The 16,359-nt window shown below is 42.1% G+C and overlaps 2 protein-coding genes and 1 non-coding gene across 5 annotated transcripts; 2 read left to right on the top strand and 1 right to left on the bottom strand.

The window, feature by feature from the left end:
- Nucleotides 1–1,223: 1,223 nt before the first annotated feature.
- Nucleotides 1,224–6,601, top strand: klhl11 (kelch-like family member 11). Its single transcript, XM_085466343.1, has 2 exons — nucleotides 1,224–2,029; nucleotides 4,109–6,601. The coding sequence occupies exons 1-2, from the start codon at nucleotides 1,470–1,472 to the stop codon at nucleotides 5,691–5,693; spliced, it is 2,145 nt and encodes a 714-aa protein (XP_085322469.1). The 5' UTR covers nucleotides 1,224–1,469; the 3' UTR covers nucleotides 5,694–6,601.
- trnal-cag (transfer RNA leucine (anticodon CAG)) lies at nucleotides 3,183–3,265 on the bottom strand. The gene has a single exon. It is a non-coding gene; the product is annotated as a tRNA-Leu (tRNA).
- Nucleotides 6,602–7,962: 1,361 nt separating the features above from the next.
- On the top strand, nucleotides 7,963–16,337 carry LOC146703199 (7-methylguanosine phosphate-specific 5'-nucleotidase-like). Of its 3 annotated transcripts, XM_085466340.1 has the most exons (12): nucleotides 7,963–8,176; nucleotides 9,547–9,621; nucleotides 9,857–9,955; nucleotides 10,524–10,593; nucleotides 10,710–10,756; nucleotides 10,863–10,948; nucleotides 11,098–11,187; nucleotides 11,574–11,736; nucleotides 14,272–14,472; nucleotides 14,558–14,646; nucleotides 15,531–15,577; nucleotides 16,175–16,337. In XM_085466340.1, exons 1-12 carry the CDS (start codon nucleotides 8,174–8,176, stop codon nucleotides 16,183–16,185), a joined length of 981 nt encoding a protein of 326 aa, XP_085322466.1. In that variant the 5' UTR covers nucleotides 7,963–8,173; the 3' UTR covers nucleotides 16,186–16,337. The 3 variants fall into 3 exon arrangements, with proteins under 3 accessions (XP_085322466.1, XP_085322464.1, XP_085322465.1); XM_085466338.1 differs by having other exon boundaries at nucleotides 15,531–16,337; XM_085466339.1 differs by lacking the exon at nucleotides 16,175–16,337 and having other exon boundaries at nucleotides 14,870–15,598.
- The last annotated feature ends 22 nt before the right edge of the window (nucleotides 16,338–16,359 follow it).

Genomic DNA, 16,359 nt, shown 5'->3' with positions numbered 1-16,359 from the left:
CAGTGGATGAACAAGCTCTGAGCATAAGATCCATAGAGGCTGGGGTTTATCACACCAGATGAGACCCCAGGTGCAGAGATGCCTCTCAAACAATCCACCCGCCAGGATAACGACCTTTCGCAAGGCAAGAGGGGGGGAAAAAAAATATATATATATAAATATATATATATATATATATATATAAAATAAATTAAAAAAAATAATAATAATAATAATAATAATAAATAAATTCACAGTTGATTAATGATTTGTGTTCCTCTCACTTTTGTCATGGTCAATGCAAAGGTGTGATTTTGCTGTTACCCTTGGATTCTTTTTCACTTCTGTCACTGCTGCATGTTATGATCTCTCCGAGGGAAAGTGATGGAAATAATCCTGAATTTCCATCCTTTTTTAAATAATTTGTTTCTAAGACCCAGGAATAATTTGCACCAGTTAGTTTTTCCTTGAGGCGATAACACCTTCTCAGTAAGCAGACTGTGTGGGCTTTTATTTTTAAGGGAGGGGCACATACAGAATTCACTTTGTTTAATTAGATATGTTTGTCTGACTTGGGTCAACTAAATGAAAAAAAGACACAATTTTACTTTTGGGTGCACAGACACTTGTTTTTTCTGCAGTGACTGTAGGTTTGTTTGTTTGTTTGTTTGTTTTTTCATTTGGACTCTTTAGATTTCATTTCAGTTTAGCGTCAGTTAGTTTCCAGAGTGTATTTTCGTATTTTAGATTAGTTTTCGTTGTTTGAAAATGTTTAGTTTTATTTGCTTCAGTGTTAGTTTTAGACCTTTTAATTATTAGTGTATGGAGAGCATATGTCAGAGGCAAGATTTTGCAAAATCTCAAACACTTCCATCAGGCAGGTTGTGCTACAATTTAGAAACAGATACTTAAACTGAGGAAATTTCCTCTGTATTTTTATTTGACTTTATTTATTCCAGGTTCACTGAAACGATTCAGTTATCCCCAACCCCAAAGACTAGTTTTAGTTAACCAAAATGTTTTTTCCACCATCTCGTTAACTATAAAAACCTGGTTTTGTTGTTACTCAAGCTGAAACACAGTTTTATTATTTTATCATCCATGTATAGCCTAACTCAGGCATGAATTCTTATTACCAGTTTAAAGCGTTATACAGTTATGACCCTGATGTTACCTCATCACAAGATGCCAAAGTGCACATCACCGGCAGACGGATAACGGGCAACACGCATGCGCGCAACAGCCTTAAACAAAGGTAAACTTATCTTGAAAAAATAAAAATAAATAAAGACCCTTCAATACGTTATAACGCCACATCAATTAAATACGTCACACATTGCACGGTTTGCGTCAGAGATGTGGATGTGTTAGCTTGAATCTGAGGACCTCTCCCTGACAGCCAGCTAAAAATCACCGCACCTTTGGAATATTCCTGAAGACGGAAGTGAGCGCTCCTGTTTTCTCACCAAGCCTCTGAACGCAGCGCATGCATGTCAGTCTCCGAATGCTTGTTTACATGTGTTGGGTACACCTGTGAGTTATTCCCGAAGATAGTTCGGAGCTGTCATTTGCCTCTGAGTATCACCCCGTGCGGTATGGCAGCAGCAGCGGAGGATACGGAGGAGCGTGGCCGCAGCAACAGCACCAGCGGCGGGGCGGTGCAAGGAGCGCTAACAGGTGACGGCGAACCTGAGGAGGCCGAGGAGTTCACCTGTTCGGCCTACTGCTCGGAGCTCTCCCGGCGGCAGAACGAGCAGAGGAAAGCCGGGCTGTTCTGCGACGTGACTCTGGTGTTCAGCTCGGGAGCCGTGCCCGGGGTCCAGACGGTATCCGCGCACCGCTCGGTTTTATCCGCGGCGTCGCAGTACTTCATGCTGCTGCTGTCCGGACAGTTTTCAGAGTCCCGATCCGGGCGAGTGGAGCTAAAGGAGTGGAGCTCGGGCACGAGACCCGACACAGACACTGTGGAAAGTGTCGTACAGTTCATGTACACGGGAGAAGTCAGGGTGACCACTGCCAATGTGCATGAAGTGTTGGAACTTGCAGACAGGTGATTTATTCATTTATTTTTAAATTATTCCGCAGGTGAATCAGATTGTGGATTTCACTTTGCTTATATGCGGAAGTATGTAAGTCACACCAGGTGGCGTGACTTTGTATGCTGTCATTACAAGAATTAGTTGGCAGGGTCATATTAAAAACTGACGTCCAGTGAGGGGGCAAACAACGACCCAGTTCTCATCAACAGAGGAGTATCTAATAGGCTCCACAAACTGCGACCCTGAATTAGAAAAGCGGAAGAAAATAGATTAATGGATGGATGGATTGATTGATTTGAAATTTTCCCTAAAAAACAAAACAAAAAACAAAACAAGGATCAAACTGATATATTTAAATTTGTTTTGTACAACCAATAAGCGGATATATACAGCAGTTTGTTATAATAGAGGGTCAAGAAAATTAGTAACAATCATTCTCGTGAAGCTGGATGTGAGTTTTGGCATTTTGCTCAGTAATAGATGACAAATTAAATTCTGTTTCATTAAGAGGAAAAGCAAGAAACCAGCTTATCTCTTTATAGTAGATGTGGTCCACACAAGCATCTCTTGCACTGTTTTTTGGCCTTCGGGTGTGGTGGACATATTATTACTGTTATTATCAGGGTTAAGTGTTTAGAAGTTGCATGGTTGACAACTCCTATGTCGATGGACTTGTAAGGGTGTGGCAGCTTGCGTGGTTACATCTTTGCTATTATTATTTACTCTTCATTAGAGCTATTATATCCACAAAAAATGTAAATGTAACAATTTTTAACCTTCAGATTACAAAAATCATCATTGTAAAAGAACTATTGGCTTAATTTTGTTATCTGCTTCAGTTTCAAGGTCCTGATGTGGTTTATGGTGGCTCCTTGGCGCTGTGTTATAGCTTACCAGACAGCTGAATAGAACAGTGTATCGTGGTATTGATTTTATCCTGGGAGTCTGTCTCAGCGAGGCTGTTTGAACAGGTTGTCATATTGCTATCTAACAAAAAATAATTTAAGATACATTCACAGAACTCCACAGGCATGAAGCTTGAGTTTAAAGTTGCAGGTGTGGTTTGATCCAATAGTGCTGAGTAATTAGACCACACCTTTCTATTCAAAGTGCTTCCATCACAAGTCAGGACTTAAACTATTATCTTTGATTGTTACACTTGCTTGTCAGGAGTGGGATTTGAACCCACGCCTCCAGAGGAGACTGCGACCTGAACGTAGCACCTTAGACCACTCAGCCATCCTGACACTTAAGAGTTATTCTCGTTCAACCCGCAGATTTTATTGCCTGTGCAAATTTTTATACTGTCATAAAATGCTTTACATAGAGAGTCAGTATTTTTTAATTAATTCAATGAAATTCATCCATCCATCCATCCATTCGCTACCGCTTATCCTTTTCAGGGTCGTGGGGGGTGCTGGAGCCAATCCCAGCTGTCATAGGGCGAGAGGCGGGGTACACCATGGACAGGTCGCCAGTCTGTCGCAGGGCTAACACACAAGGACAGACAACCATTCATACTCACATTCACACCTAGTGGCAATTTGGATTATCCAATTAACCTATCCCCACAAACTGCATGTCTTTGGACATGCAGCACGGTGGCACGGTGGTTAGCACTGTTGCCGCACAGCAAGAAGGTCCTGAGTTCAATTCCACCATCAGGCCGGGGTCTTTCTGTGTGGAGTTTGCATGTTCTCCCCGTGTCTGCGTGGGTTCCCTCCGGGTACTCCGGCTTCCTCCCACCGTCAATGAAATTCACTTTTATTTATACACCAAATCATAACAACAATCGCCTCGAGGCACTTTGTATTGTAAAGTAAAGAGCCTAAAATAATACAGAGAAAACCACAACAATCAAAGGATCCTCTTTAAGTAAGCACTTGGTGACAGTGGGAAAGAAAAATTCCCTTTTATAGCAGGAAGAACGGGAACGGGCAGCTATCTGCCACGACCGGTTGGGAGGTGGTGGGAGGAAGACGGGATAAAAGACACATTGTGGAAGAGAGCCAGAGATTAATAATAAGTTAATGTGGCAAGGAAATATAACATTTTTCGTATGCTGTAACTTTGATATCTCACTCTGTCAGGTTTCTGCTGGGGCAGCTGAAGACCTTCTGCGGAGAGTTCCTGATGAGGAAGTTGAGCATGTCCAACTGCGTAGCCGTGCACAGCCTTGCACACATGTACACGCTGAACCAGCTCGCTCAGAGAGCCGCCGAGACGATCAGGAGAAACTTTCACAAAGTCATTCACAACGAGGAATTCTTCACACTGCCCTTTCACTTGGTGCGAGACTGGCTGTGTGATGCAGAAATCACCGTGGAGTCTGAGCAGGAGTTGTTTGAGGCAATCGTGAAATGGGTCCACCACAACCCAGAGGAGCGAGAGAAGCATTTTGAGGACCTGTTCAAACTTTTAAGGCTGCCACAGATCGCTCCTACTTACCTGACGCGTGTCGTGAGGAAGGAGCCCTTAGTGGCAAACAGCGCGGCTTGTCTGGAGCTGGTGTCCAGTGCGCTCGAGGTCCACGCTGTTCGTTATGAGAGCCCCAAGAAGGCTGATTCAGATCTCGGTGACTCCTACGAGGCGACGATCCAGCCTCGATATGGTCAGAACATGGATGTGATCATGGTAGTGGGTGGTGTTTCGGAGGGAGGAGATTATTTGAGCGAATGTGTGGGCTACTTTGTTGCTGAGGATCGCTGGGTCAGTTTGCCACACATCCACAACCACCTCGATGGACATGCTATTGCTGTCACCGAGAATCACCTTTATGTGGCAGGCTCAATGGAGCCCAGCTTCGCCAAGATGGTGGAGCGCTACAATCCTAACCTTAACTGCTGGGAGTCGGTCAGCAGCCTGACCACACGCAAGCATTCGTTTGGCCTCACGTGCATCAAAGACACACTCTACATCATCGGCGGCCATGGCAACTTCAGTCCAGGTTTCAAGGATGTCTCCATTTATGAACCTGAGCAGGACATGTGGCTCAATCTGGAGCCAGCGCCAAAGATCCTGCGAGATGTAAAAACAGTGAGCGTGGAGGATCGCTATGTGTACGTAATGGCCAGGACCCCCGTAGATATAGACAGCGATGATGGGCTGAGCACGGTGACCACCTGCTACGATACAGAAAGCCGCAAGTGGCAGGAAGTGGACTCGTTACCGCTTATTGATACCTATTGTAGTTTTCAAATGGCTGTTGCATCCAGCAACTTCTATCACACAGCTTCCTGTTGCCCCAAGAACTACACGGTAACACATGAGGCCGCCCAGCAGAAAATAAGCAGAAACATCTCAGAGGACATCCTCGACAGCCTCCCGTCAGAGGTCCTCAGCCTGGAGGGCGCAGCCATTTGCTACCTGGGTGAAGACATCTTCATCATTGGCGGGTGGAGGAACAGCAACCACGTAGAAAAGCAGTACCGCAAGGAGGCCTACCGCTACTGCGCCAAGAGGAAGCGCTGGATGCTGCTGCCGCCCTTGCCCCAGCCACGCTGCCGTGCGGCGGCCTGCCACGTTCGCATCCCGTACCAGTACCTCTATGGCTCCCAGCGTTACCCCGTCCCCCACAACCTGGCTCGCCAGCGAGACCGCATGCAACAGATGCAGCAGCTCCATCGGCGCACCCTCAGCCTGCGGAGGCAAATGCAGTCTCAGATTGAATGTTAAGAATCAGATATTCTGCTTTAAGTCATTAGCACTTCATCTGCTGATAAATGCCTTGCTGTCATCTCAAGACTTTGTTTCAGTTATTTTATTTTATTTTACCTTAATTGAGGTGAAATGTTTGCGCCATTTTTTCTTGAAGCGGGTTTGCAGTGAAGGAAGCAATGAGTCTAATCATTTTTGGCCTCATGCCTTACTTTCTATCGTGCCAGCAAATAAGACTGCTGTTGGTTTTGTTTGCGAAACAAATCACAGCTCAGCTTTTTAAACCGCGGCCTTTGTTAGCATCTTAGATAAAGGATGTCAATGTTTCCTGTGTGTGCAAAACAAAAACAACAAAACTGTCATGAGAAAACTTTGTGTCAGGAAGCATACTTGGCAAAGTAAACGATGTCTATTTATTGTGATGTATGTTAGAAGGAAATCATGAATTACAAAAACTAATTCAATAGCTAACTTAGAAAAGAAGTATCAGCTGCTTTAACTGTTTGCTTTCCTTTCCGTTGTTGTCATTGAGGGGTTTTTTTGCACAGTATGCATTGGAATAGTGATGATCGTATACTCTGTGCCTAAACAGACAATCACAATTTCGTAGCAAGGACTGAATGTTGACAAAAAGCACACGCTGTGCGACAGCTTGACTTTGGATGTGTGTGTGTGATTTATTTTAAGCTGGTCAAAAAAACAAAACTCTATTTCATATATACGATTTCTGGAAAGATGGACTAAATACCACAATGATAATCCAAGTATCGGATTTTGTGTTTAAATACGACGCTTTCCCATTTCACATCGCAAGGACAACCGCTAACAGATCCAGCCACTGACAGCAGTAACTTTGTGAAAATGTTTGGTTTGTGGGTTTTAATGGATTTGTTTGGTGTTTGCTCTGCATTTACGCTTCTGGCAGAATCTGTGGAAAGATTTTTAAATGTGCTTAATACACTAAACCAGCAAGACGATGTGTTATTTTTGTGAATGGTTATCATTTCCCCACTGTGCCAATAAAAATAAGACCTGTTCCTTAGTGACACCATTGATTTATTGTTCTTACTGCATTAAAGGACCTTGAATGTTAGCTTTACTTCTGAAGAGCGTTCCTTTGAGTTTAGTGACCCCCTCAAACATACCATGCTGGGTGTAGTGAATAAAGAGAAACTCATTCAGTATTTTTGAAGCTGTGTTTAGATTTTTGTACCAGTTTGGTCAATTTTAGATCAAATGTAATAATAATGGATTGCATTTATATAGCGCTTTTCGAGAACCTCAAAGTGCTGCACAATTCCATTATTCATTCACTCTCACAGTCACACACTGGTGGAGGCAAGCTACAGTTGTAGCCACAGCTGCCCTGGGGCAGACTGACAGAAGCGAGGCTGCTATATTGCACCACCGGCTCCTCTGGCCATCACCAGTAGGCGGTGGGTGAAGTGTCTTGCCCAAGGACACAACGACCGAGACTGTCCAAGCTGGGGCTCAAACCGGCAACCTTCCGATTACAAGACAAACTGCCAACTCTTGAGCCACGATCGCCCTGTGTGACATGTGACACATTTAGCTGTCGTGTACTCTTGTGTAAAATGTCTAAAAACAGCACACTTTTATTCTGAAGATCTCCAAATGTTCTAAATATGGAAGAGTGCTCAAATACTTGTCATGTACTTTCAAGTCTTTTTTTCTTATAAGTGAACTATATTTACACTTCAGGAACTCTTAATATCCAGTCCCTGCGATCAAAGTACTTTGATTGTAGAATTTTGCACCTTTTTAAAATGTAAAGCAAAAGTCTTGAGGCACCCCTCATTTCTTTATATTTTGCTTCTCAGGTCCTTCAGAAGAAATTTTCTCTGGCCGCTGGCTGATTTTTTAAATTTATATTTATTTTTTTACTCTTCTTCCGTCCAGCTCTCGAACCTGACCATTTCCAGAGGAATGGTATTTATGATCTATGAATCTGTGATCTATGAAAAACGTTCCTAAGTCAGTGGATGAAAAATTATGTGTCTGCACATAGCAGATAACTTGGCAAACAACAGATGTCTGCTTAAAGAAATTACAGAAAAGCTTGACTAAGACAGCAGATGGTTCAATAAATAAATCGCTAATATGTTTCCCATTTCCTAGCAAAATATAAAGATTTTTTCTTCTATCGTCACAGTATCTCTACCATTAATAACTTGGCCTCGATATTCGTCTAGTGAAATTCTAGTACTGTGACAGCTCCCTCAGTATATCCTCACCATCAAGTAGGAACAAATGCATGTCGGAACCATGGTTAGTGTGGCGTAGACGCGGGGGAGCTCTATGTCTGTGACAAGCAGAAATGTAAACAATTGAAAGCAGCAGCGGAGTGTAAACTGCATATAATTTGATTTTGAAATTTTTTCACATAGATATTCAGACGTTTTTAACACAATGTGCTCTTAACGGTCCCTCTGAATAGTCGATAAAACGTCGCTGACGCCTGAGCTCTCCGTGGGAAGATGGTAAGTTGTAACTGTCAGCGGTTACGTAATCGCGTCGGTAGTCGCTGAATCGGCTGTTAAAGTTTAACCGGTTGTGTTATGATAACCTGTTTTTGCTGGCAGCATAAAAGAAGTCTATTCATTCAGATGCAGCTCATATTTGTACGGCATTGTCAGCAGGCTGGTTATGAGCTGTAACCACAGTCTGAAGTGCAGTTTGGAAACCAATATTTAGACCCAATTTATGCTTTTATTTTGAAAGAAAATAGGTACATAAGGTGTATGAGCTGCTTGAAAGGAAAACAGGAGTTTTATCGACTACTAAAACTGAGGGCTGCTCGGTTAAATCAGCTTGCAGCCACTGTTCGCTTGTTATGAATAAGCCCGAATGACAACTTTCCAATACAATGTTTAGTAAATAGCGCTATGATGGTGGGAAGCATGACTAAGAACAAAGGGGTGTTTCCACCTCACATTTCCTCCTCCATCATCTCCGTTTTGTCTAAAGGTAGTATGGTCCAAAGTTTAAACTGCTGTGAAATTTTCGCTTCACATATCAAACACTTTGCCTTGGACTGACTTTCAGCATATTTGTTTGTTTAAATCTGAGGGCATGCTTAATTCACATCAAGTATAAAATATCGAAAGGGGTACCATGTGGTCAAAACAACTTAACCTTGCAAGGCTACTCCCATGGAACAAATGACCTGTTTCATTACTCTTAATTGTCTGAGATATATACACCGTCCACTGTGCTCAACTTGGGGTGATACCATGCATGGATGGTCAGGACCTTCTGGGTCATGATTTCACTGGCTTCTACTCTCCTCCTTTGGCCAGCTTATTATCCTAGCAGCATACCTGATGACCCTCTGCAGGTACTTAGTGGTTGCAGCTTTCGTCTGTGGGATCCCCAGATACTTGTAACTCTTCGTTATCATACTACTACACCTCTCCGAACAACACTTTGTATATCCTGGTGGAGTGAAGCGATCCTATTGGCTTGAAGTTGTTGTATCTTATATACTATCTATGAAGTTGGGCCTAAAAAAAACTTTTGAAAATTGTAGAGTTTTCTCTCATCAGTGGGTGATGATATCTGTCATCCTGGCTCCCCCTTGCCATAGCATGTGTGTTTTACCTCTTCAATATCTTTCATATTTATCTCTCTCACTCATGTCTGTGGTGTCTTACTGGATGCAGACATCCCCAGGCAGGAATCAAACTTGCAACTCCCACTCCAAAGACGTATAGTCTTACCACTACGCTGGGTACACTATAAACTGATTGACTTCTCCAGAAATTAAACACTTTATCTTATCCAAAACCATAAACAAAGTAACTCACTAGGTGTTTTAGGTAAAAGTAACCTCTTATGGCTCTGCTTGCAGATATATCACGTTCCCTGGATCTATACGCCAGTGCGGACCGTTCTGGCAATTTGGCACCAGCTGACGAAAACTGAGGTGAGGAAGCTCCTCTGAAAATTACCATGTGATGGCTGAAATTATACGGAGCAAAATAAATAGTTTTCTTTCTTTTGTTTGTTTTTTATCATAAATAACCTCCTGTGTGTGGGTGTTGGCTTTTCACTGAACTAAAGAGTAATGCCTCAGTGTAGAAATGGGTCCGCATTGCAAAATAAAAGAAGCTTAATTTATAGTGAGTGTAAATTGTAAGTCCAGAATCTTTTCTGTTCAGATCCCGGAGCTGGCCAAGTGCTCGGTGCTGATGAGGGAACGCAGCAGAGTGGAGGAAACGATCCACTGCATGCAGCGAGCAGGTGCAGGAAACCTGCAGGTAAGTGCGCTGAGTGCAGGTTATACACACAAACACTCGTTTGTAAATGCTCATTTGAAGAGTTTTGATTTCTTATGTGAAGATTGCAAACTCACTACAAGAGTCTTACAGGATCGAAAAGCCTTCACTGCTAAAATCATAGACTTTTGCACTATGCTGTAGGTGTTCTTGACTTAGTGAGATGTTATGAAGTTTTTCTTAAAAAGTGAACGTACCAGATTGTAGACCTCTAAAGTTTTTGCGATTCCACTCATAGGTTTATTTTGGTTCAACACTTGGAATCAACTCGAGATCCTTTAATAATAAGGGAACAGGTCTCACCTGACCATGAAGCTGCTTACCTGCCAATTGTCCAATTACTGAAAATGGGGAATTATGTCTAAGAATGGCTGTAAATCCTAAACACTTAATGTAATACCTAAAAGCTGAAGGTCTGCACTTCAATCACATCTTAATTGTTTGATTTTAAAATCCTGTATGATGGTGTACAGAGGTAGAATTACAGTGATTCCCTAAAAGCACATGGAGCTACTGTAACTGTGCATTTATGTGTCTGCTGTTTTCACAGGTAATCTCAGACTTTGACATGACACTGACCAGATTCGCTCACAACAGCAAGAGAGTTCCCACCACTCACAGTGAGCACAAAGACACTGAAAGTGTTCCCATGATGTATTCCAGTATGTATATACAAATTACTGGATGGATAATGCAAGTTTTACCTGTGTGGTTTTTGTTTGTGTCTTCTTTTTAGACATCTTGGATAACAGGCTGCTGATTAATGAAGACTGCACTAAAAAGGTAAGAGCTTTACAAACACATGGGTTAATGTGTTAACTTTAACTATGTTTGTTGCCATGTGGATTGGATATAATATTAATGAGTGTTCTGTTGTTGTTCTGTGTAGATGAGGGAGCTGTTAAACACTTATTATCCCATAGAGATCGATGCTAGCCGGAGTGCTGAGGAGAAACTTCCTCTCATGGTTGAGTGGTAAGAAATAAATGTGTCAGATATTAACTCATTTGATTCCAGTGCCTCCTCAGAGCATACTGAATAATATACAGTGAATTGTAATTTATATACACACTGATGTATGTTGTTAAATGGTTGATATCTTGTATTTATTCTGCTCTCTAAAGGTGGACAAAAGTCCACGAGCTGCTGATTCAGCAGAAGATCAGAAAAGACATGCTGGCCCGGGCTGTGAAGGAATCCAGTGCCATGCTCAGGTACGCACAGCTCAAATTACACAGAACTGATTTATACAGAGAAGAATGTGTTTACAGTTACAGCTCTGTTTACAGTTATGAAGCTTTTTGTCATTTAAAATATTCTTCGAGGCAGGTGATGTCTATACAAATCAATTTATTACACTGTCACAACAAAGCTAATACATTACAGCTGCTCTGCAATGAAAACATTCATTTAGAGGCGAAAATACTTATTAAAAATGAGGTGGGAACCAGTAACATCAGCTGTGTTTGGGTTTCAGATACTTTCAAAAGCAATGTTTAACACTGTAAAGATTATATGAAACATTTCTATTTAACCTCTGTGGTGTTTCTTCATGTTTCATGGTCTAATTTAGTCATGTTTGGTGTGTTTCTGTCTTAAGGGAAGGGTACAAAGTATTTTTTGACCATCTGGCTGAGCACCAGGTCCCTCTGCTGATCCTCTCCGCCGGGGTCGGTGATGTCTTGGAGGAGGTGATTCGACAGAACCACGTCTTCCATCCAAATGTCCACATCATCTCCAACTACATGGACTTTGACCACACTGTGAGTTTAACCACACTCAGCCTCACACGTGTCATGTGATGGACATGACTGTATACATTTGTAATTTTACGTCATATAATTACTAATATATTACATACATATTAGTGCACAAGTCCTTTTAAACACAAAACATGATTCGCGGCTAACTGAGAAGAACAAACTTGTCTTTATATTTAACAAAAGCTTTTCACGCACATTGTTTTCCTTTTAACTTCTCTAATAAACATTAATCATCATGCATTAATAGGCATGCAGGAAATATAAGATTTATTATTAATATTTTCTTAAATCTATGCTCTTATAATTGCTTATTTTTGCACGTTAGCTGACTTCTGTCACATCTTGTAAAGTCTCATCATCAGTTTGTCAGTCGTCTGTGAAACACCTTGAACTGCATGTAGTTTGATTGACTGGTTCAGTACAATGGATGTAAAAGCTTGGATCACAAGCTTAAAAAAAAGAATCATTTTGCCAGGTTTAAAAGCTTTAAGCTTCTAGCCAAACCAGTCAGTTTAGACGAACCAGCATCGCACGAGGAATTACTGGCAAGTAAGTTTGCAGTTGGATACGTTTGAGAGGTGTGACAATACACACCTGGTTAGTTGAACCACCTGCCACGTAGTTTTTTGAAAGGAATTTTCAGTTTTTGTTTTGTTTTTTGTACAAATTTTCCTTACAAAGAAAGAAACTGTTACAGCTTTTTAGAAAGGATCCTTTCTGTGTTTCTTACTTTTTACTGAAAAACGTGTCATATTTCTCAACTGTTACGTGTAGTCAGTACATTCATGTTCAAGTTTCGCTCTGCTTTTTGCTAAATGCTTGCTGAAGTTGGATCCAGCCAGTGCTGTGCAATTAAGCAAACTACAGTTGTACAATAATTTACTATAATTCAAATTCAAATTCAAATTTTATTTGTCACACACACACACAACCATACACAGTATGACATGGGGGTGAAATGCTTGTAGCTGTACAATGCCTGACCATTAAATGACAGAAGAAAAGTTTTACAATATTTACAATTTACTACAAAAATTTACAAATTAACTTAGGAATTTACAGTAAAGAATGTGCCAATAGCAGAAGAGATTATAAAGATAAGGATTATAAATTATAGGAATTATAGGATTATAGGAAATGTGTGGTGGTGCGTGTGGTGACGTGTGTGAGAGTCCAGTCTTATAGTGACGTGTTTGGGAGAGTCCAGTCCTACACCTGGTTCAGGGCCCGAATAGCCTGGGGGAAGAAGCTCCTCCTCATTCTCTCTGTTTTGGCCTTAAGGGAGCGGAAGCGCTTCCCAGACCTCAACAGTGAGAAGAGTCCATTGTTGGGATGGGAGAGGTCCATCATAATCTTCCTAGCTTTGGACTTGCACCGCTTGGTGTAGATGGACAGCAGGTCAGGGAGCTCTGATTGAATGATGCGTTCTGCCGAGCGCACCACCCTTTGCAGATCTCGTCTGTCCTGCTTGGTGCTGTTCCCAAACCAGGTGCAGATGTTTGACGTCAGGACGCTCTCGATGGTGCAGGAGTAGAAGTTCTTGAGCACCTTCAGTGGCAGATGGAAGTCTCTAAGTCTTCTGAGGAAGAAGAGACGCTGACGGGCTTTCTTAACCAGGGTGTTGATGTGACAGGACCATGACAGGTCCTGAGTGATGTGGACACCCAGGTATCGGAAACTGTCCACTCTCTCCACTGGCGTGCCACTGATGATGAGGGGTTTGTAATTCCTCGCCTGCTTTGTAGTGAAGTCCACGATCAGCTCCTTAGTCTTGCTGATGTTTAGGAGGAGGTTATTCTCCTGGCACCAGGTCTCCAGGTTCCTAATCTCCTCCAGGTAGGCAGTCTCGATGTTGTCGGAGATCAGGCCCACAATAGCAGTGTCGTCAGCAAACTTGACAATGGAGGTGGTGTCGGATGTGGCTACACAGTCATAAGTGTACAGTGAGTACAGCAGGGGGCTTAAAACACAGCCCTGAGGCACTCCAGTGCTGAGTGAGATGGAGGGGGAGACTTGTTTTCCTACCCTCACTGATTGGGGTCTGTCTGTGAGGAAGTTGAGGATCCACTGACACAGTGATGAGCTGAGTCCTAGATCCGTCAACTTGGTGAAAAGCTTAGAGGGAATTATTGTGTTGAATGCTGAACTGTAGTCCACGAACAGCATCCTAACATAATTCCCTCTGCCAGTGTCCAGGTGACTCAGGGGTGTGTGGAGCAGGTGAGATATGGCATCGTCTGTGGAACGATTAGTCCGGTAAGCAAACTGAAGTGAGTCGATGGTGGGAGGAAGTGAAGAAGAAGAAGTGTCTTGAATTCTCTTGTTTTGCATTTTTAGCACATTTCATACCTTTATAAAAGTCCAAATTCACACTTGCAAGGTGGTCGTCTATCTTGCTGGTCAAGTTATTCATTTCCCAGCCTTCCTCTGTAACTGTTGTCATGAGCTGTCATGCATCTTTGTTGTATTGGTCTTTTGAATAGATGTGTGATAGCTTACTTACCTTATTGTAACGCAGCATTTCTTGCTATTAAGGGGGTGCTGCAAGCCTTTAAAGGTCAACTGATTCACACCTTTAACAAGCGAGAAGGCGCTCTGTCACATGCAGCCGGCCTCAGAGAGCTGCGGGGTCGACCCAACGTGCTGCTGCTAGGAGACTCACTGGGAGATCTGACCATGGCCGACGGGGTCTCTGAGCCCCAGAACGTCCTCACCGTTGGCTTCCTCAACGACCAGGTCAGACCGGTGTAGTGCTGTCCTGGGATTTGTTACTTCGACACGGATCAGTTTTAAAAGCTCACTTGTCTGTTTGGTGTTTCAGGTGGAGGAGAGGAAGGAGTCTTACATCAACTCTTTCGACATCGTCCTGGTGAAGGACGAGACGATGGACGTTCCAAACGCCATCCTCAGGTACATTACCTCGTCGAGAGACAACAAGTAAGACGCACAAAAGGATCCGGACTGAAAAATGCACGGATTACCTCATTTACTGCATTCACCCTGTCGCATGCTGGACAATCTCACAGCCTCACTGACCTCATGACTGAATATTTGAACATCAAATCACTCTCTGGACCCGTGTTCACTGTAACGCGGTGCAGATGTTTAAAAACGTACCGTTCTGGTTTCACAGGCACGGGCTGGGCTCCGATTCAAACTGTTTTCTAGTGTTGCATCTAACTGGCCACGTGTTACCTCAGCTTAACTCACCGAGCTGCCAGAACATTAAAACCACAGACAGGTGAAGTTGATAACACAGGACTCCGCATTCTCAGAGCAGGACTATGCACTCCACTAAACACTCCACTCAAGAACCAAGCCTACAAACACCCAAGATCCCAATCCACTGAGGTGCTAACTCCATAACCCACAGGATCCAAACGATCCGCTTTATCAGCACATCCTGTTTTTATTTGCAGGCTGCCCTGCGGGTAAAAACAACAACAAAAAGAAAAATCAGTCTGAACCATTAGCCTGCCAGCCCATTTTACAAGTGTTCTTTAAATGACTAACTTTGTAACCATTTGTGCTAGAGACAAAATTCAGACTGTGCCAGAAAGACGAGAAGACAGATTACACTGGGATATTTGGTCTGAACACAGACAGCACTTCACATTACCGCAATTCCTCAGTCATGTTGGGATACAGAAAATTGGGATATAGAAAATTCAAATGATTCCTGAAAGATAAGAATTTTTTTTTTTTTTAAATTTTACATCTAAAGTTACAAAATAAGTCCAGGCAGCCTGTTTTTCAATCCTAATAATTACCCTGTGATTTATTTGTTTTTTTAGGAAGAAGCTGTGTTTTATGTGTACTGCGTGTTACCTTTGTGTACGCTGTGAGTACTTGAAGTTCAAGTCTAAACATACTGTGCACATGAGTTTCTTCATAGCATGCCGCTATGACAGTGCAGCGAACAGCCTTTTACCTCTGTGTTTTAAACGTTTTGGGTCTGTGACAGTGGACACAGACACATTAATCCTGCTATGCTATGGCAGCACTTCACAGCGGGCTGTTGCTGTATGTTAAATGCAGTAAGCTTGTTGAGCTTTCTCAAACATATCGTGCTCAAAGATAAGAAGATGTACATGGACTAGCAAGCGTTTATATTTAAATGTACTGTATATTCTTTTTCTTAAATCCAAAGACAAAAAGGATTTCCTCTTGATTTTCTATGCTTATTAACTATCATAAAGCAATAATAAGACCCTGTAAGTCTAATAATAACAACAAATGCAGTTTTATGTTGTGAATCAGTCCTGCTGTAGCATTTCTTTCTATTAGAGGTGTCTAATAACTCCTTTATTAATATATTTTTTTAAATTGTTAACAATAGTTTGCAAGAAATTGAAACTAAATCGGTGCATTTTAGTCTTAACACGTATGCTGGTGCTTTTCAAACAACGTTTTTACTGTTTTCTTGTCTGTTTCAAAGATTCCCATTAAGGTTACATCTATTATCTGGTGCAGAAAGCAGAGATGCGAGATCACAGTGAGGAAAGAAACAACAGATTGTAAGAAAAAAGGAAATGGTTTTTCTACAAACATTTTAATGAATGTGGTGTTCAGGGACAAATAAAGGTGCTTGTTTGTTTACAGCAATCAAACAGACATTTGTAA

This window comes from Copadichromis virginalis, linkage group LG8, assembly GCF_057382275.1.
Source record: "Copadichromis virginalis isolate Kocher_CV1m ecotype Utaka linkage group LG8, C_Virginalis_male_GT1.1, whole genome shotgun sequence".
In the NCBI taxonomy this organism is placed as follows: domain Eukaryota; kingdom Metazoa; phylum Chordata; class Actinopteri; order Cichliformes; family Cichlidae; genus Copadichromis; species Copadichromis virginalis.
This window is presented reverse-complemented; position numbering and strand designations above follow the sequence as displayed.